Raw genomic sequence first — 22,083 nt, forward strand, 5'->3', positions numbered from 1 at the left:
TGCATGCTTGGATTCAGGACTTAGGTTTTTCCACCATCTTTGACATTGTTATGTATATTGATGAGGTCGGTATACTCCTGTGAGCATCACCATGGAAATGTAGTGGAACATCTCAGACTTGCTGAAAAGTGTCTGTGGTCTCTGCCCAGGCCTCACATGCCTTGAATTAAAGTTTTGGTTTGTCATAGAAGTAGCGGCATTAATGAAGCTCAATATTTCCTACTAAATGTAATCCAACTCTATCATAATTGTTTTGCTAAGTGACCAAAATGAAAGCAATCTGTTTGATGACTTGCAGTTCCTGTCATCATATTATTGCTAGCCAAATACTGTGCTGTAATCCCATCACTGCTGAGTATTCAACTATGGTTGATTTTCAAGTTACTACAAATAAATTATTAGAAAGTGTAAATATGCTGCCTCTAATGATGTTTGTGATATTAAAAGGTTTGCTCATAGCTGAAATCTCCATGCTGAGTCAGAGGTACAGAGTGTTTAAATGTGGTGTTTTGTTTTGTTTTGTTTTTTTCCCCCCCTTTCTTTCTCTTGGAACTGTTGCTTCTTACAGGGGCTACGATGACCCTATCGAGACAGAGATGGTTGAAGAGAGGATCCCTTACCTTCATGGTGGCTACGCAGCACCACTGGCACAGCCAGAGAGAGGAAGCATGGCTAGTATTGACCGTCTGGGGAAGCGTTCCCCCTCTATTGACAGCATTCGTAAAGACCCCAGGTGGAGGGACCCTGACCTCCCTGAAGTAATCGCCATGCTCAGCCACCCTATTGATCCAGTCAAGTCCAACGCCGCAGCCTACTTGCAGCATTTGTGCTACGAGAATGATAAAATCAAAAAGGATGTGAGGCACCTTAAAGGAATACCTATCTTGGTGGGCCTACTTGATCATCCAAAGCCGGAGGTCCATCGTAAAGCCTGTGGAGCTCTCAGAAACATCTCCTATGGGAAGGATAATGAAAACAAGGTGGCTATAAAGAACTGTGATGGGATCCCTGCATTGATCAGACTATTGCGAAAAACAAATGACATGGAAGTCAGAGAGCTAATTACAGGTCAGTGTCTGTAGTTTCTTTACTGAATTATTCTTTAGAAGAGTTTTTTTCAGCTTCAGGAACAAGAATTTCTGGAGATTAGAGCATTGAAGGAGAATTTAGATCACTGGCTGCAGCTGTTTCTTTAGCCGCACCATGTTTGTGGTGTGAGAAAGCCTAAGGCAAACATGCCCTTCAGGAGGAAATTGAGATCATCTGTGTATGTAACACACTTGGGTTTCCCTGGCTGCTGAGAGATGGATGATGCTTCTTGGATGTAGCATGCAACTGCATGTGGCCGAGTTACTGAAGCCTAAATGAGTTATAGCATCTTCATTGACAGGTAATTTGTATTGCGCTTGCCCTCAGTGTGTTATAATCGTGAGGTAAGATATGCTAATCTAAAACTTTCCTTGTTAATCTCTTATAAAACAATCCTGCTGCCATGTCCCCACTCTTTCATGTTGATAGAACAGGCAGTCTCCTCAGGAACACTTGTAGCCCCTGGTACTGGGGATTCTGAGGCTGTATATAAAGTTGCAGCACTTCTGGGCTGGATAACTCAGATTTTAAGGAGTGTAGAGTCTGCTGTTCAGATGCTCTGGACGTGGAGTTTGCTTGTTGCAATCACTGGAAAAGGGAGAATTAAATTTTGAACTTACTGAGTTTGTGCACACTTTGCAGGGAGTTTTTAATCACTTAACTCCATTATTCAACCTGTTTTTTATTTGAACTTAGTCTTGGACATCATCCAAAAAGAGTAATAAAGTATATGCCAAGTTTCAAAGTTCAGCTATTAAGTGGAAAAGGGTGGAAAAGTATGTCAGCTCTTAAACTGAGGAGAAATATATTGTTCTTCAGTCTCCCATAACTCATGAGGAGTGAAATGGATTTCCCTTTTTCTTCTCAGAAGCAGCAGGGGATGTTTGGATGAAGATCAAGGCAGTTGCAATGAATTTCAGTGCCAGAACAGAATTTTTCAGAAAGTTTTGTTGAGTGCAAAAATGGGTCCAGAGCAGAAACTGTTTAGCTACCTTATCAGTGTTGGGTTCTTCAGGCAGACCCTGTTGCAAATATGGATTAAGCCATTAGAAGTAAACATCATAATTCTATAATCACTTAAAAAAATTATAGTAGGCTCTCCAAGTTTTTACTGGTAATCATAATTCTCTGGGATGAAGAGTGGCCTTGGGTGTTCCAACTGTTCTTCCCCAGCCATTGTAGGATATTTTGCAAACTAGATCTAAATATACAGTGTAGAAACTAGCAGGGATATTTTTCCAGTCTTTTTCCAGTGCACTGGTAAAGGAGGGCTGTCTGTTTTGTCAGAGATGCTCTAAGTAGTATGTGTTGGTTGTGCTTTGATTCCTGTCTGTGCTTTGTCTCTTAACGTGGAAACTCTGTAGGTAGTATTTATATGCTATTTGTTGTACTCATTTAGTACGATGGCTGACTTAAATTTATTGTTATTTTTTAAATAAAGAGTATCTGTTTATCTACTGTTCTAGTTTACTCAGAACTCATTTCTGGAATGCTGAGAAGGAATAAATGTATTTATTTAGATTCAAGAAAGGAGAAGCTAGTCTATAAATTACTCTGAAGGAATATCATTATAATGCTAAGTGGTGATCAGTCACTTCTGAGATGGCAAAAACAAACTGGGTATTTTCCCTTTTTACTTTAAATGGCGATTGCTTTGACTTCCAGTTGATTAATTAGTTTTACAGTTCAAATGTGTTTTATTTGACAGTAGCTCCTGCTAATTAAATATAGTATTTTTATTCCACTTTGGGTTTTGCTATTTAAAGCTCTTTATTTCCCTTTACTGAGAAACACCAGGAATACTGAGGGCATTAACCTAAACAGATGTCCAGCAACAGATGATGTGCATTTAATCTCCACCTAACCAGGAATAATTTCATTCCACTTCTAAAATGATATCACCAGATCCGGTGTGAGACATCCAAGCATCAATAGAGAAGAGAAGAGTATTCCAGCAATGCCTCTGTGACTGATGCTGGTGTACTTGCAGTCAGTGTTCAAAGCCTCGGCTGATAATGTGGAATTGTCCACTTGAAAAATGAGCTCCAAAAGTCAGCAGAGAGAAACAAGAGCCAACTCGAAGTGCAAAGGGAGCATTCAGCTGGGGCTGCTACAAAAGGACTGTGTTTTGCAGCCTCAAAAATTCAGATCACAATTCTGATGTTCTTGTGGTAGAAATCTTGACTTCCTATCTGGGTACTTTTCCCTAGTGATAAACCAAAGTCTACCTTTGCCATGAAAGTTTTTCATTCTGTCTGGAGAGAAATCTCTGAGGACTTCTGCAGCAATGCAAAAAAAAAAAAAAAACCAAAAAAAAAAAACCCCAGCATACAGGGTTTGCCTGTTTATTTCTTTTAACAGGCTGCAAATTCAAGTTTGGTATGATACATTGACTCCTCTGTGGTTTAATAGTTCTTTAATTCAATACTGACTGCTTTTTGAAAGCTGACTAATCATCAGCTGGTCATCCCAGATGTGGACGAATGATAAAATAATCCTGCTTTCCAGAGAGATTTAAATAATTTAAAGACATTTAAATATTTTAGATGTCTGAATTTGAAAGCACTTCCAGTCTTGAAGTTTTGCTTCGCTGGGTGTGGGACCCTGCCTGCCTGCAGGACAGGAGGTATGTAGGAGCATACAATAGGACCCGTTATTTGCAGCTGGAGTGGGTATTTTCTGGCAAAAGAAAGCATCATTCTCATCTAATTTGAGAGTCAGCCCTTAGCTTTAGAACAGCTCCAACGGCCTCTCATTAACTTGGTGATCTGATGCAGCAGCCACAGCTGTCCAGAGCAGTATGAATCAGGCCAGCCAGCTGGGTCTGGTCAGTGGGTTAATGGAGTGGGGAAAAAAGCCACACCGATATGTTAAAACCGCATAAGAGGTAGATGCAGTGGCAGGGGAGCATGAGGGAGGAATCAGATGTGTGACGCTCAGTGCTGAATGAGTGAGACTTGACATGTCAGAAAGTGTGTTCACATGACTACTTCCCAGAATATGTGTTTTGGAGAACGCAAGTTAGACAAACGCATTGACATGTAATTTTGGAAGCAGGCTGAGTATACTGATACAACATTACTGCCAGATTAAGCAGGTCTGTAGACTTTTTCTTTCAGATAGCACTCGTTTTAGCAGAATTTGAAAACCTTTGCTGGGTTACTGCCATGTCTGTTTTACCAGGCATTCTTGATGTATCTGCAAATGGTGCTAAAACACGATGTCCCTTAAGGTAAGACAGATACGCAAGGCATGTATGTTAAAATATCTTCAAAACTCAAGATACAATCATAAAATACCACAGATCTCACTTTTCTTTTTAAAGTGTGGAGTTACAGAATGTCTCCCATCTACTGCACCGAGAAAAGCTTGATTTAACTGCCAGAGTGACCATAAGTAAATCATGAGTAGAGTTGTGATGAGAAATATTCCAGAAATCCTCTCTTGTATCCCTTTCTAGTCTTGGAACTGTACTACTGATCTTTCAGTGGATCATTTTCTTGAGAAACTGAGAAAAATGAGGATTAAGCTGATAAGGAATTAAATCCGTTCTGATTGGGAAAGTTGCAAAAGTTTTATCTTGAGTGATAAGGGGTTTTTGTGGAACAAATGTTCCCATCAGATATGCAAGACCAAAATTCCATTACTTTCTTTGAAAAGCAATCAGAAGTTGGTAGCTTTAATGAATAATTTTGTTCTTTGTGAGAACATCAAAAGTAATTTTGTTGTTTAACAACATTGCACTGATTTTTAAGTGATGCAGAACGTGATTTCCCTGATGCTGTATGTTGCCAGACTGGCTTTAATTGAAAAATGATTGACCTTCAAAATGCTCTGCAGAGGAAATATTTTGATCTAATACTATAATAGAAACTTGCAGATTGATCAGCTTTCTCAGAATTCACACCTTCTGGGATTTATATATGCTGAGATCCTGTCAGCTGATCAGGCACTAACTTCCGTTTGAAGTACCATGCCGTCTTGAACTTTCTAATTACAGATGAGCTTACTCCTTCCATTTTCTATTCGAAATCTTGTCAGAAGGAGGTCTCTTCTCATGGTGTATTTTATGTGAGACAGTAGTTCATGCTGAGATTCCAAACTTGACCACTACTTAACTTGAAGAAGCACAGCTCCAGTCTTCAGCACTTAGAATGGTACAAACAAGCCTGTCACGTACAGGGCCAACGTGCAACAAGTGAATGTAATGCAGAGAACTTTATTTTCCCAAAAGCTAAATGATTTAGTATGGACCATAGAAATAGAATTCAACAGCTTCTTTGTCTAACTTCTTGGTGATGCTGGATTTTTGCAAGTAAGCAAGCACAGCAGGAAAAGATTTCCCTTGGATTTCAGAAGATAATAGCATGTATGTATTCAGCCACAGTTTCTTTAGAAATCTTTTCACAGCTCCAGGGAGGCAGAGATTTAGGAAATTATGGCTGTGGCCCTAATCACTATTAATATTACACAAATTGTATAGCTATGTTTGTAGCCTATGGTAATTTTTAATATATTTTTACAATAATCAGTACTTTTGAAATAAGAACTTGTAGCTATTGTCCCTGCTTAACATGCTGAAAGAGTAGAGGTAATGGTTGTAGTTAGAAATATATAACTATATTACAAATAGTATTTATGAATAAAATATTAATCATGATTGTGATCATCTTCTGTAAAGCAATAGTTCTTTTTTCTCTAGTCCTAAAATTCATGCAGTGTGGTCACAAAGGCCAATACTTGCAGGGAAAGTGCATGGAAAATTTAGATAACTTGATTTCCCTTATGCTGCTGTGTTAGTGACTTGATTTCTCTTGAGTGCTATTCATTTGAATTGATTAAACTTAGAGTTTTAAAAACAGTGTTTCCAGCTTGTTAGATCGTTACTGTGTTATGCTAATAGAGGCAGGGAATGATTTTTAAAGATGGATGTCAAATTTAGAGGGATTTTAATTTTTTTAATCTGTTTTTATTCAGATTTTCTCACACTACTGCTCAAATCTACAGTCTGATCTGAATTTGTTTTTTGGGTTTGTTTTTTTTTTTAAGTTTCTGTGTCTGCCACTATCTGTGTCTTTTCCATGGAATTTGTTTTCTCAAGAGCTGAAAGGATGCTGGGATTTAGACCTCTTTGTTTTATGATTTTGAATAAGAAAAGTATATTGTCACTGTTTATGTTCTGCATCCCTTCTTGTGCAATATTTTCCCACTGAAGTCAGCCTCAAATCTGAATATTTTTTTTTCTCTGCCTTTGGAACCACAAGATTCCCTCATCTCTGTTTATCTTGGGCTCCCTTTCTGTTAAGTGCTGCGCATTTTCCTTTACTGAACGCTGTTCAACAGAGGGATTCTTTTGGTTTTCCTCCTGCGGCTGTCAAGAAGAATACTATACATTTAAGTGGTTTGACATTTTTGAATAATTTGAAGAGCTTTGTGCTTGCTTTTTTTTTTTTTTTTTAATAGTAAGACTGTCTTTTATTCTTCACAGTTTGTTGGTGTTTTCTGTGAAACATTTGGGAGATGGGAGGCAGATGAGCAGTTGAAAAGCTTGTAAACTCTTGGGTTTTTTCTTCAAAGAGGATGGAGGAAAGGCATTCTGTTTAACTTAATGACAATATAGGATAAGAGGGAGTTTGGAGATGATGATTTTATTTTATACATTGGGGTTGAAGGTGTTGATATCTAGACACAAATCTCTAAGTCTTAAGCAAAAAAGTTTGAGCACTGGGAAACTTTTGTACAATCTTGTAATGTTAGAGCTCTTGGAAATTTTGTAGGTATTTTTGGCAGCAGTGAAATTTGCCCTTGTAGTTTGACTATAGAGATAACAGATTATGTCACTCCTCCAGGCAAGAGGAAAAGGCAGAATGTCATTTCAGGTGCAAGAGTAGTATGTGCATTTAAGGAAAGAGCTCTTACATATGAAGGGTTGTCAGATTTTAAAACTTAGCTCTTCTGCATACAGATGATTTTAAATCTCCACATTGTTTCCAGTTGCAATATTTTGCAGTTTCAAAAGAACAGAAATGCAGGATCCTTAAGAACACTGTACTAGATTCCCCAGTGGATGTCATCTTTTGCTAATAGCGGGGGGGGTTTTTTGACCATTCTAAATACCAAATGTTCTGTTTATGTTCCTGTGAGGGAACCCTGACATGACCCTCCGGAACCAGAGTATTCTGCATGACTTGTTCTCAGTTTGAATCTAGATTTGCTCCAGAGATAATTATCCTGTATAATTTCCTGGTATTTATCCATCTCATTTAGTGCTGGATGTTTGGATTTTGCATTTGAATTTTGAAGTACTGAGCCAGCAATGCATTTCGGGATTTAATTGTAATTTTAAATTTTGTATCAATGAGACTGATATGCCTAAGGAACTGGTGTACAATAACTAAAGAAAGATTGTCTAGTGAAGTATTTAAAATTAATTGGGTAGCTTATATGTCAGGTTTTATAGTTTTATTATAAATATTGACTTGCGTTTGTTTCTTGTATGATGAATATTTTTGAGTCGCTTTGTTACTAAAAGTAAAGGCTTTCCTCCACAACAAAATGGGGCCAATTAGCATCTTCTGCTTGGTTTTGGGGTTTTTTCTTACTGTGCATTGGTGTTTTGCAATGACAAAGGGTGATTTATTGTAATGGGTACAAAGAGAAAATTAATTCCTGTTTCACCTATAAGGTCTGGTTTGAAAGCTTAAAAAGTAGGTTATAAAGATCTCATGCACTGTGTTGTCTATGAATGGCAAAGGAAATAGGCCCAACAAAAAGCAGTATTCTTGTATGGTTTTAGAAAAAGACTGAAAGAAGCATTATGGTATTCATTCTGATGTCTGCCTCAGAGTTTCTTTATTAATTAATATGGCCTCCTAAGTCTGAACAGATGCCTGGATTTTGTAAAGATCACTTCGAATAGGAGACACTGTAGCATTTGACTTCTGAGGCTCTGCTAATCATCAGCTTTTGAGGTTATCGTAGAAGTGCCAGTCACTACTCGAATGGAGATAAAATTCCCGTCTGACCTGGTACCTGTCATGACTTTCTATGGGTAATACTCTGATATTAAAATAGGACGTTTGGCATTTGACACTTCTAACCTGTAGCAGCAAAAGCCTGAGTGTGAAGGATTGTTCCCACGAGATAGCTGCCTTCGCACATTTGGAGGTGGACGTGGTGGCCCTCGCATTTCTCCGGCATGTAGGAGCCTTGTGCGGCTGCAGATTCCCTCACTGCTACATGCTTTCCATTGACTGGCAGGGTCCAGCAAGTCCATGTGTGCGTTAGACTGTGTGATAAAAGTAATAGATCTAAAATCTTTTTCCAGTCATTTTTAAAGTTTGAAAGTTGTAGGTTTTAAAACTTGGGGTGATAGAAAGGGACTGAAACAAAAGGTTGCACCTTTGCTGTTCTTTTGTGTTTTGCTTTAGACATGTATACTAAGAGGGGAGTATCTACAATTTGCACTGTAATATGCACAAATTCACAGTTGTAGTAACACATGGAGCCTCAGATTAATATTTAGGAAAGATTTCCTGTGTGTTCTGGGGACCCTAGCTTCTGGGGACCCTAGCTTTTCCATGCGGTCCCTCTGAAATTTTGCTAGTCTTCACACTTTTCCTTGGAGATCAAAAGCGTGCATCTGGCTCCCTCTAAGTGTTGTTATTGATAGTTCTTAAATGTTACCAGGCTGGGCCTGTGCAGAAATTATCTCTGAAGCGACTGTCTTGTTTTAGTCCTAACCTAGTGAGCAGTAAGTATCAAGACAGTGATATAGGTCTGCTGGGATGTTGTATAGCTTATCTAAGACTCGGTATTTTTACAGTTGTAAGGCTGTTCCTCTGTTATGTTGTTTTGATGTTTGACTTCTGTCTACTTTGGCTCCTAATTGAGATAAAAATGGAAAGACAGAGGAGCCATGGTTCTCAGCTTCTTTAAGGAATCATATGCTTGTGGCACCAGGTGATTTGAACACAGATATTGCCTGTGACAGGAAAATGCGAAAGTAAATAATAGAGAGGAGTCTTGAATGAAATATTGTCTTGTGCAGAGGATAAGCTTAAGATCAATGATCCTCCATAAATTCATCTCTGTTTTTAAGACTTGCTCAATGTACTTGTCTGCTGCACTGGATTAATTTTTACTTTTTGAGACACAGCCAGATTTCAAAGTATACAAATTTTGTTACATGGCAGAAAAATTCTATTAATCTGTAATATCACATCACGTTTACATACTCTGTTGTCAGACTTGATGACTTCAGCAATATCCATATCTTGATAAAAGTGCCTCTATGCTTTTGGAAATGCTTCTGTTGCACGACTATGGAATTTTCCCTAAGCTATGTGCTAGTCTGGCATCTCATCAAGTGGTTTTGACTTTTCATTGGGTTTCATGATTTAACCTTCTAGTGATTCTATTTAATCTAGAGATTTAAAATAGTTCTTATTCTCTTGTTATTTAATAATGACTGTTTCTCCTGCAGGCACCCTGTGGAACTTGTCCTCCTATGAGCCCCTGAAGATGGTCATCATCAACCATGGTCTGCAGACGCTTACCAATGAGGTGATTATACCACATTCAGGTTGGGAGAGTGAGCCGAATGAGGACTCTAAGCCTCGTGATGCCGAGTGGACAACTGTCTTCAAGAACACTTCTGGTTGCTTACGGTAAGGCAGAACTGTGGAGTATTAATCTGTTCACCACATTCCGTGTTTAGGATTTTGTTACTTTATTTCAAATCAAAATAATTTTATCATATATCTTTAATTTTGTAGAGATATTCCCATTTCAGTGGGCACAATAGTAATGCTTGGAGATACTTGCCTGCCATGAACTCTCTTGTTGCAGAGCTTGTCAACGTAGGTCTGTCTGGTGGGGTCAATGTGAAGACTAGGTCATTTATCCAGGTTAGGGGGAGTGGATCTATATAGGGAGGTGTATAATACAATGGAGAGTGACCCAGGTAAGGTTAACTGTCAAGCTAAGTACAAAAAAAAGCATTTTTGCAGTGCAAACTGTGCCATATGTACTGAGAATCACACTTCTCATTTGTTGATTGTGTTCTGATCAGCGGGCTGTTTCTACAAATTTTGAGTATCTTCTCAGCTTCCCTTGGTGGTGCTGGTTTTATTTATTTGAAAAGTGTGTTTTCAAACAAATCTGTTCTTGGTTTCTTCTTGGTTTTAGGCTTTCTCCTATCAAAAGGCTTTTTTTTTTTTTTTTTTTTTTTTTTTTTTTTTTTTTTTTCAGATCTTGGGTAACTAGTTTCATGGAATTACACTGAGTGTGAAACATGGATCCAGTTTTAGCCACAAACATTTTTGTGGACACACTCCTATTTTAAACTAGAATGACTAAGGACTAGGGAAATTAGTTAAGAACCTGAACTGCTGACCATTTAGGAATCTTACAAAATAGCCTTTTCTGGTTAGAAATTGTATTTGCATTTCTGAGAGCACCTTGAGAGTAGGACAGTAGATGCTGGAAGCTGGGGTCAGGAGGAATGCTAATGCAGTCTGAAAACCTGAGGAACCAATGTTCCCTAAGCAATGTCTTTCGTTTTGCTTTTCTTTGAGATAAAATGGTGGAGATGCCCTGCTAGATTCTTCAGCTTTATGATGAAGTCAATTACTTTGAACAAAACTAATAAAGATTTGGCATCATACCTTCTGTTGCTCTGAAGTATACTTCTGTCAGATTTCTACTGATGAATGCATCTTCAGAAGTTGGTTCATTTCTGTTTCTTGGGCTTGTGGTCTCTAAATTGCAGTAAGTATTCCCCTGAGTAACTTCACAAATGAAGAAGGTAATGAAAAGTGTTCTGAAAGTGCACATTACTGAAATTATTTGCAGTCCCACTGGAAACTTAAGGTCCTTTAAGTAGGCTCCAGACATCGTAGGTTTTTACTTACTAGTGTCTCATTTTCTAATGGTGTTCTGGAAGAGGAAATTAGTCATGCAGGGGGATAAAAGGATTACCTGAATGAATATGAGACTCTCCAGTAAGCATAGACAATAAATTGATCATTAGTAGACTAACCCAATCCACATCATAATTTTTTATTAGTATGTGCAGTGTCTTGATCCACTTGAACTTCTACATTCCAGGATAGCTTTGGGTTGGTTTGTTTGTTGGTTGGTTGGTTGGGGTGGTTTTTTAATTTTTAAAGTAAGGTACTGGTTTTACAGGACATGCAAAAAGGTTGTGCCACTTTGGACATTGTATTCTTAAGGCTAATGAAGAAGGGTGTGGAGCATAGTAGTACTTAGATACATTAGACAATTTGAAATTTTGGTAATTAAAAGCAGTCCTGGTGCACTTCAGATGCATTGGGACAGCAGCCAGTGAATGGTGACTGCTTCTGTTGTTGAAGGGAGGAAATGTATTTCAGTCCTTTCATCTGTAGTCCCTGCTGTCATAGTCATGTGAGACTATGTGCTTCCTTATGGAAAATTTGAAGCTTCAGTCAGATGTGGGGCGAGGTGATTTCATGCTTGAAAGTAGTTGCTTAAGGTAAATGGAGACATGATGGCAGGTTAGCAGGGAAAGGTAATCTGAAAAAGGTGGTTTGTCCATGTCTCTCTGCTGTGCCGTGGAGAGAGCAACGTCTTGCATAGGAGGGAGGTAGAACTGTCTCCTTATTTCTTGCAATGAGCTAAAGTGAGCCCAGGACAACAAAAATGCAGGAGTAGATGAGATACGAGCTGTCTTTCAGTTGTTCGTACTTCATTACAGTGTCAGTGATATTACATACCTTTTGTAGAGCGCTTCTGGATCTACGGATAAAAGTGGACATATCAAAAGTAATTATCATTACTACTGTTGGAAATAATTTTGCATTGTTTGTTGAAATCCTCTGCAGCTCATCCTTAAAAGCACCAGCAAGATAAGATAGTTAACACCAGCAGAGAATAAATTGTTGCAGCCATCTGTCTGACATACGTCAGTGTTTAAAAACTCCTTTCCATACTCTTCTCTTGTTGACATGGTAGCTGGTTCTAGAAATTCAGTTTTCTGTGAATGGAGCTTATTGCAGTTTACAAACTGTTTACCAATTTGATATTTAATTGGGGGACTGGTCCTCTTGATGGCATGCCAGCCTCCTTTGTCCCCTTTGAAAGTGAGCCTCAGGTGTGTGCTGTGTTGTCCTCCAAAACAACTGAGAGATTCTTTGAGCTTCTGAGGTTTCAGATGTCCTTGCAGTTTAGATCCAAGCAAAAGATAGGCATTATGCATGCAGGATGGCATTCGTTTCAGTATCGTTTTTGCCGCTACTGAAGTTTATCAACAGATGTGGGCGAGTTTGTTTCAAACTCAGTGATTCACAGCGTGAACTGCCAGTTAATTATTTGCGCTTTTTTTAACACTGCTTTCTGATCTTTACTTTGTTCTTAATGTAGCTCTTCCCTTTGATAGTGCAGAGCCTTGAAACACTTACTTCAGAATAGTTGAAAACAACTAACTTTAAAAAAAAAAAAAAAAACCCAAAAAAACCAAAACCAACTAATTAACACTTTACCTCTTAAAATCCCAATCCATCCCACTTTCCTGTCCAGTCCTGTCCTGTCTACAATACCTTTTTTCCTGTGTAATTCTTAAGTCTCTCTCTCCCTCCTCACTTGGGGAGTTCTGGTGCTGGTGTATGTCCAGATCCCTCTAGGGCAGGGTGAATTAAATCTTAAATAGTCAACTTGGACTGCTTGTGCCAAAGGGTGGCTTAATGTCTGATATTAGCAGCACAGATAGCATAGTGCTGCAGGTATATGTGGGATGGAAGGATGCTTTAGCAGAGGGGTCAGTAATTGGGGCCAGTCTCTTAGCAGACATTTGTACCTGCACCAGCGTTGCTTTACTTAGGAATGAACTTTGCAAGATAAGCGACATGAGCCATGTACCCTTTTGCCTCTAACCCAAAGCTAAGGTAGCTTACTGGCTTTGTATAGCCCTGACTTCTGCCCACTTTCTAAAGTAATAAAAATCCCTGTATGTTGCTTGATGTTGATTTTAGTCTGTATGGCCAAGGGACTTGTGCTGAGGAATGGATCTGTCAGAGCTGCTATCTGAGAGGGCCCTGTGCATGGCACCGAGTAGTGTTAGACCTGGTCGTTTACAAGCTGGAAATCAGAGAAACTGTGCAGAGTTTATCATCAAGAGTACCATTCAAATACTATCTCTTTTGCCATAAGTTAAATAACTCTGGGATTATCTATGATACTTAGTGATGTCCATACCAAACTACTGTAGATAACTGACAATGTGTATGTAGCCAGTAAGAATCAAAGGAAGAAAAGGCACCTGGTTACGGTTTATATTGACTTTGGAGACGAGTGTTTATTTTAATGGCTTCTTCTAAAGTCAAGCCTTCTCCTATGACTGTGGCCATTGTAAGAGATCTTTTGAATCCTGATACCATCTGGAACATAATGAGTGGATTCTGTGTGCCGTCCTACTCTGTACTTACTTGAGTTGCCAAAAACTGTCTTCAAACAAATGTTTTGGGGATACTGTATTCCCCTTTGCAAAATAAAGACTTGGCAGCACAGCCAGTTTGCAAACTATGATCTGGTAATGAAATATATGGCATGCTTTTTCTGTAATCTTTACCGAGAACCACTGAAGTTTTCAGAAACTAGTGCAGATGATGACACTTTATCTACATTCTTGTCCTGAGATCAAGAAGATGTTTCCTCTTCCATTGCTATGTTTTGTTTATAGGAAAAGACACAAAATGATGAATGGATCTGCAATGTTGGTAATAATTTTACTACTTAAAACAGTTATGAGCCTTGTGATAAATGCTATCTTAGGTGTAATTTTATAAAATAAATGTATTCTTATATTCTGTTGAACCTGTTGAGAGAAATAGGTATGGTGGAAATCTGGAAAGGAATAGTAAAAAAGCAAGGCAAAGATTGACTTACTGAAATTAAGTGGATTTTTGGTTGTGGAAAAGTAGGACTGGGGAAGAAGTAAGGAAGATATTTTCTAGGAGAATCACTAAATATGCACAGATGTTCCTTTATTTCATTTGGTGTACAAGTTTCATGTCTTTGCATTGTATTTTATTCTTTTAGGTACATGGAGAATGTTTCTTCTAGGTACTGCCTTTTTTTTTTTTTTCACTTCTCTTTAAACCCCTAAATACCTACTGGGATTTGCAGTCCAGAAGCATTTGGTTTTACATTGTACTCTCTTCCAGTTTTGGTGCATCTTAACAAGGCCATTTCATGATTCTTCCTGCAACTTTGACCAAGACATTAAGGTGCGTTAGGAGAAGAGTACAAGTTGAATTGCTTGTGGGATTGATGGAGCTAAGGCTGGCTCACGTGCACCCAGGCGGTGCCAGAGACCTTCGCTGTGTCTCCAGGTTTCTCCCAAATTGCTTCTCTGCTTTAGAGGGGAAGTGCCACATCTGTAGGTCAGGGAGTGCTGCTGCAGTCACAGCATCCCTCTCATTTCCTGTGTAGATATCCACCATGGAAGCAGCAAGGATTTAAATGGTTTAAAAATTAAATTCATTCTGGGTTTAATTGCTGTTTTCTGCCTAATTACTTTTAATTCTCCCTTGGATTTTTTCACTTCGAAGAGGACAGAGTAGAACTTAGTTCCTAAATTGCCAACTTTCTAGCCTGATTCCTGTGCTAAACTGACCTGCTGTCAACAAATGTTAAATGAATTAATTTGCATAGCAAACAGATGCAAAGTGCTCCTTTTTCGAGAGTACCATCTGTAGTTGCAGCATTTCTTGACAATTCTCCAAGTACGCAGAAATTCACATTCACAAATAGCCTCAGGGTTCAGAGACCTGGCCGTGGGTGTACGAACACAAACAAACTGCACCCACTTGACTTCCATTAAAAACATGCATTCTTCAGATCGAAATTGCGCATAACAGCTTGTCCAACATCAGCTCCTGAGAAAAGAAGGGACAACCTGGTGGCTAGAACTGTAGCGAGAGACTTGAGAAGTACGGATTTAATTGCTGTTCTGCTACTATTCTGACATAATTACAGGGAAGATTAATGGTATAAACCTTTTCGTGGTCTAATTTTTAATAGCTCTGTCTCCTTCTGGTTTTGTTGAGATTCTGGCTCAATTCCTTGAGTGGATCTGAACTCCAGTCACTGATCTTCACCTTCCTGTCTTTAACGTGAGACTGGCACCCCTGTCCTTCCCTTCCCCTGAAGTTGGTAAATACCAGTCGCTCAAGGATTGTCAAGTGGTTGGTCCTAGAGACAACAACTGGGAATAAGCACCTCTTGTAGGTAAAAATTAAGAATTCAGTCCTATGGAATCAAAATCCAAGAGTTATGGTAAGTGTGAGAGATGATGCTTTTTGAAGACACAAGATAGGGACTTGGTAGATTCAGAGCTGAAAAGATACTCCACCAGGATAGGAAATGATGTATAAGTACCTGCAGGCTCCTGTTACTTTTACGTACTTCAGAGGAAAGAGGACTGCAGGAGCTTGCTGGTAAATCAGTAATACTTAGGATGTGCCAAATAGAGTTTTTGTATGAGAATGTTTTAACTCTTTTTTTTTTTCTGAGGAGGACAGAGCACATTAAGTACATGCATGTACCTCTTGTCCTGCAGATGTAACTTAGAGCGCTTCAGTCATACTTAACACTGCTTAATGGTAATGGACTCGTTCCTCGAGTCCTAAATATCTTTATATGCTTGTGAATGTATGTATGCATACAAACACCTACAGCATGCACTGTTTGTAGCAGGGGTGTGTGTGTCTGTGAGGCACATGGAGGTAAAAGAGGTTTGTCAAACAGAATCTGTGGTCTTGTTTTGGCAGAAGAGTTCTGAGGTCTCAGTGATACCGGCATGTCCATTTTTTCTTCCCATCTCTGCATGCTGAATTTGAGGAAAGAAAGGAAGAAAGGCTGTCAAAGCCAGGTGCTTATGCCCTCCTTTCTTATTAATGATTAATGTATGGCTTTTCTCTGAAGAAAAGTGCTTGGGAATTAGAGCTTTTGAAGTGAATTACCTTCAAGCTCTCTCCATCTTTAAATTCTGCAGGCATGATAATAGTATGTGGTGACAGTCACATACTATTTTGTCCTACCTGCACTCTCAAATACTTGAGGCAGCCTTCATCTCCAACTGACTGAAGCAAGAAGGCACTTAAGTGCAAATCTTTGACATGGAAGTGTGGTCTAGTGAAGAGCAGGGCGCAGGAGGTGAAACTCAGGTGATGCTGCTACAGTGCTGCCAGCCAAGCTGCCCTTGGCATCAAGGGAACTTTGCTTACTGAAGCATAGCAGGGCAGAGAAGATACGTAAACATCAGTTTTCACACGCTGGCTTTTCTCTTTTTTATCAGCCGCAAACTAGTTATTGAGCTTCAGGAGTCTAGCATTAGTAGAGAGCCCCCCTTGGGGCAGCTACATTTCTCCCCCACTCCAAAAAGGATTCTTTGACAGTTGTTTGGTTGACTTTTCTTCTTAATCAGAGTACTCCCCTACCGTAGTTCAAGTAGTCCTTTTATCTGCTTTTGTAGGGCATTTGTTTAACCCAGGAGGCCTGGACAGGACTTCTTACAGAGCTTAGCACCTCCTTGTCCCACCCAGAGGAGATGAGGGCAGATGCTGTCGCGTCTCTGTCCACCCACGGGCTGTTCTTGGAGGCTGGTGCAGCCTTTGGGAGATTGCTGCTTCAGAAACTGGAGCTAACGATACCGTCAATGTTTTGCTGTGCAGCAGGTACATTTGAACTGGACTTTCAGCGAAGAAATAGTTTTAGAAAGAGATAAAAACTGAACAGAAATTTGCCTGTGAATCTTTGCTTCGGAGGCAGCAAGCTGCATGGAAAAGGGAGAAGCTTATCTGCCCAACCCAGGCTGGAAAAAAACCAACTCAAATTAAAAACCCACACAATGGAGAGAAGTGAGTGAAGGCATTTTCTTAATTAGCTTACTGATACTGTGCAGGATCACAGCATATGGCTGTCCTGGGGCTTATACAATGAGCAGAGCGTTTAATTCGTGCTAGTAAGGAGCTGTTAGAGTTCCTCTTGACAGTTCCTGATGTTTAGCTTGTAATATAAATAAATTATGCATAGATTTTAGCAGCAGAGACATAACCTAGTTACATGCAACCTTAATGCTTTACAATCAAATCTGAAGTATAAATTTAAAGTTGTGCACTTGCTTATTGCCTTCTGTCATTCCTTAGGAATGAATCTAGGTCCCTTCTCCCTTGGCTGTCAGTGAAGGGAATCTACAAAAACGTCTGTCACTGTGGTGTGATGAAGAGCAAAACTGAAACAAAGCTCACTGCACTCACCGTAGTGGACATAGTTTGCTTTGGAAGGCATGTGAGCCATGATCCTTTATTAGATAAATACTACCTCATTGTTGTGTTTTTGAGATTCTTTTCACACTGCAGCAAGCATGTGTGATAAAGCAAGCAGAGCCCCTTAGCCTTTCCTCCAAGCAGAGACTGGAAGAGTTTGGAAGCTAAGTAGCTGCTGGGCATCATGGAATTCTTGTGTAGTGCATTCCTGCGTTGTTTTGCATCACAGGAGAGCAAGCTAAGGCCCTCCAAGTAGGTCATGCAGGAGTTAACCAGTCAGCATTTTACTGAGAAGGCATTACATGATGTTTTGGATATAGAAAGCCACAAATAACAAAGGATGGACTTGACATCTGTACCTTGTTGAACTGCTGGCTGTTGAGCCCCTGCTTATTGCAGAGAGCTCTTTTAGACAGTGCTGACGTGAATATGAGACATGGCAGTGTGCTTTGTAGATCTCCTGCTCTGTGCCAGTGCTGCTGGAGCACAGACTAAGCTTGGAAAGCCCTTTTCAGGGGTGGCTTTTTGTATGCCCTCTTTTGAGCATTTGACCAGCTAAACAAAACCAATCCCTTTATTCAAATAGCTGGAACGGTTTCACGTGCAAGGCACCCGGGGCTGCTCCTCTCCTTCTCTCTTGGGTCTAGCTGGTAAGTGGATGCTTAAGTGGAGCAGAAATCTCCAGTGGGATCTCCTGCCCAGACCTGATAGACCTTTTCTCAGCTGAACAGCTGCTCCCTACCTAACATCACCATCAGTAGAGTTTCCCTATCTTTCTGTTCATTTCATTTGGACTTTGGCTTCTTCCTGTTTTCTTTACCATATTCTCTGCTTGATTTCTAATTCAGCTGCCTGCTGCCAAACTCCATGGTGTTGTACAGGGCTCTTTGACCAGTGCTGCCTGGATCAGGCTATCGTTGTGTCACAGGCAGCTTCTTTCTTTTTCTCTCTTATTTTCAGAAAAATGAACATAATACAAATTAAACTTTCTGGTATTTCATGTGAACTGAAGTATGGAATTCATTCTATTTCTGCATGAAATGATGGAAAGATTTTAAAATGCTGTATATTCCTCTGTTGGGACATTCAGTACCTAGGAAAAAAGCTTGGAAATAGAGTACATTACTGCAACTATTATTTATCAGTCTCCTCTGGCTGATATCCAAACAAAAAATTCTTAATAGTGAAGCAAAGCGTGGTTGTGGAAGGGTGTTTTTATAGCAAGGGTTCTGACTGTCAGAGTAAGTGGACAGAACTACTAATATATTTAAATTAGACTTGTGAGAACCTTGTAGGTTTTTTATCAACTGAAGTATATAAAACTCGGTGTTTGGACAGCGAAGCCTCAGTGACGGTGTTAGTCGAGGTCTCGCGAGGTGTATGTGCTGCCTGCCGGCTCCACCGCAGCACTGCCGTAACTCAGCTCGCTCAGCCCACCAGGAGACCCCAGTTGTTTGTAGCTCTCAGGCTTGTAACAGTCACAGGTATCGTGTTCTTCCTCAACAGTGCTGAGACAGACTATATAGGAGCTACTGTTACTTTTTTAGCTATTAGAAGGTTGTTTACAACAGTAAAAAGTAGGATTCGTTCGGGCAATCTGAGACCCTGCAGTGTGCACAAAGAGGCTTTTGAAAAGAGCCCATTGCTGCCTCAGCTTCAGCTCTCGTCCATGCTTCTTCCAGAGAAAAGTGGAAATGTTACTAGGACGATATCTTAAATCTTTCCAGTTCAGCTTTCTATTTATATAAAAAAACAAAGTCCCCAACCTGATGTCTTTGTCCCCAGCTGGGTCTCTAAACAAAGTGCTTTTTACACCTGCTGAACTGAAGCAGGATGGTAAGTGTTCAGTAATACTCGAACCTCTGGCTTTCAGCTTCATCTGCGGCACTGTGGGATAACAACTGATGGCCCTTTCCAGCCAGGTGGCAGACACAGCAATAATCTTGGAAATACTAGTTTTAATGTTCAGAGAAAAAATGTGTGTCTCTGGTGCTTGTATTTTCAAATTTCTATTTATCATTTAAAAAAAACCAAACAAATGCTCTCCACGTCTCCACTCTATCTTTCAGATTGTTAGGGAGAGCACAGTGGGGGCATTTCTACATGATTTGCATTGAAGTAGTGCAAATTAAATGCCATGCATTTAATTACTTTTAAGTCTTTACTCTTGAGGATAATTGTGGTGTGTGGCACATAGTAGTAATAGCTTACCTATCCTGGAGGTGATGAATACCAACTCTGTTCTGCAGATGCAAATGTTACGTTCAGACTTGCATATCATTAAGAAGACTATTTGGTGATAATGATAACCTTATCTAAAGCATGAACAGATTTCTCAACACGTTCCCTCCCATTTTCTGAAGTCTTTAATACCAACCCACTGGATTCCTAACCTGATGTGTTTCTATGCCGGTAGATATTTACTTTTGTTTAACATTTACTTAGTGCTCCTCTGTTTTGTTTTCCCAGGGAAAGCATATATTTGAACATCCTAACAAATCCTCTTTCGCTAGTCCTGTCTACAATCTGGACTCCAAGAATTCGAGAAAGCATCCAGGTCACTTTTTCAAGTTAAAGGCTGGGGATTTAAAATCTCTGGAAATGACATCTGTGCTTTACTGTTTTACATAAAATCAGTCATACAGATGGTTTCCTTCCTGTGTACTTTGAGTAATATGAACAGTAATTCCATGTCTTGCTCCTAGAATTGCTCTTTTGAGTGCATTGTATATATTTACGGCAAGCACACTGTGAAGCTTTCTATTACCCTTTGCATTGCAATGTAAGAAAGATACTGTTGTTGTTTTTAAAATAGATTTTTCATTTAAGGTACTCTTGGAGAAGTATTGAAAAGCAGGGAAAGTCAGGGAAAGCAGCAGCAGCCTCACTGGTGCTGAAGAGACAAGGCAAGGGAAGCAGACTGTACAGAACGCCAGAGATGAATGGCAGGTATCATTTGTCACTGTTTTGTGTAAAAAGTAGTTCGGGTAGTTCCTCCTCCTCATTCCCACCCATTTGGACAGGCTTTATTTTCATTTATAACAGGATTTTGCCCATAACCGGTGCCTCAAAAGCCCTGCAGAATTCCTGTTTCAAGTTGTTCAAACTTTGAAAGTATCTTTGATTTCATCTGTAGAGGTTCTTGATATTAAACTGTCCCAGCCAGCAAGTCACTGAGATAATGTGTGTAGCTCCAAAATCTTCGGGCCGTTTCAGTTGTTGCATGGCAGACTAGCTCCTAAGTAACAGATTGAGTGAGCACCTCAGGCCAGGGTATTGGCTTCCTTTTCTAGTCAGTGTCTTGTATCAAAGACTCCATCCACTGAAGAATTAATTGTCTTCTGATACAAAGTGATGCTTGTCTAATGTGTAGAAAAGCTCAGTGAAAAGCAAAACTTTCTACTTTATCCAAGTCTGGTTGCTATATGCTGCATGAGTTTCAGGAGGTTTCTCCCCGATCAGGGTCTTGCATTCCTCCTCTGGAGTGTCGCCCTGCGTAAGATGACTACAAATCCCTTGTTACCGTCTGCTGGAATCTGTTGCCTATTTGTTGATTTTCATCAGTCTTGAAAGAAGGGTATGTAGAAACTTTGCTTTGAAAGTTTCCTTTGGAACGTGATTTAGTTACATCTTTCATTCCATAACGTGTAATCAATCTGTAAGATGCATCAAGAACAACTCCAGTGCAGATGTGAAATTGGAAGAGATTCTTCCTGACTCTTGTCAGTGGAGTGTGACATCAGGTTGCAGTTTCTGTCCTTCTTTATGACCAATGCTAGCACTAGCTGTCTTCTCCATGTAATCGCTTTTGCCTCCACACTGCCTCTTGAAGACCCAAGATGTGAATTTGACTGATGACTACCAGGTGATGTTTTTCAAGGAGTTAGTATAGAGTCTTAACACCCAAGGCAGAAATGCAGCCTGGCATTTTCCTGGGTTCTGTGAACTTTTGAAGGTCGCTCTGGATTGTGGAAACCAGCCCTGGGAACTCTTCTCCTGGGATGGCCAAATGACAGCTTACTTAAAGCATACTGTCTTCACATTCACCATGCCTGCCTTCGCTTAGTCCTTAGGGATGTTTGGTCTACTTGTGCATGTGTCTGAAATGCAAACATTCCCATGGGAATTGGGAGATCTTCACTGCCTTTTGCAGTGCTGGACCAGCAGAAAGAGCAGACTCTGAGAAGCAGGTAACTGATCTCCTGCACTTAGTCTTTGAGATCTGTGTTGCCCAGACTTCTGCGGAGAAGAATGTGAGCTGAGCTCTCCAGGAGGTCTGGGTTATAGTTACAGACAAGGAAATGGGTTTTGTTGTTCCATGTTAGGTAAATCCCATCAGCTGCAGGAATCTCATCATCCAAGGAGGGAGGACTAGCAGAATCCCAAGAGTGCTGGGTATTTATAGAGCAGATGTTTCTGTGTGAGATGCTCATAAGGATACATTTTCTGATGTGTTAGTTACAACATTAAAACTGCAAAGTTTGATGTCTGGATAACTTATTCATAGCATTAATTAGCTATTAATTTGATCCTGCAGAGTTTTCATGCTTATTTATGTGTGATACAAGTGGGAATTTTTTCTTAAGGCATTAATTTTCAGTAATTTTTTCTATAGTTGAAGATACGGCAAGTGATATCAGCAACCCACGCTTTTACTGATGCACTTTTATAGTATCTTTTTCAATTA

General features: G+C 39.8%; 1 protein-coding gene across 29 annotated transcripts in view; it reads left to right on the plus strand.

Moving 5' to 3' along the window:
* Positions 1-22,083, plus strand: part of ARVCF (ARVCF delta catenin family member) — a 286,311-nt gene that overhangs the window by 208,989 nt on the left and 55,239 nt on the right. For all 29 annotated transcript variants that reach the window (XM_075769218.1, XM_075769235.1, XM_075769219.1 and 26 more), the window contains 2 exons: positions 569-1,068; positions 9,575-9,758. In XM_075769218.1, the coding sequence (XP_075625333.1) occupies positions 569-1,068; positions 9,575-9,758 (684 nt within the window). The remainder of the gene's footprint in view (positions 1-568; positions 1,069-9,574; positions 9,759-22,083) is intronic.

This window comes from Balearica regulorum, chromosome 17, assembly GCF_011004875.1.
Source record: "Balearica regulorum gibbericeps isolate bBalReg1 chromosome 17, bBalReg1.pri, whole genome shotgun sequence".
Lineage (NCBI taxonomy): Eukaryota > Metazoa > Chordata > Aves > Gruiformes > Gruidae > Balearica > Balearica regulorum.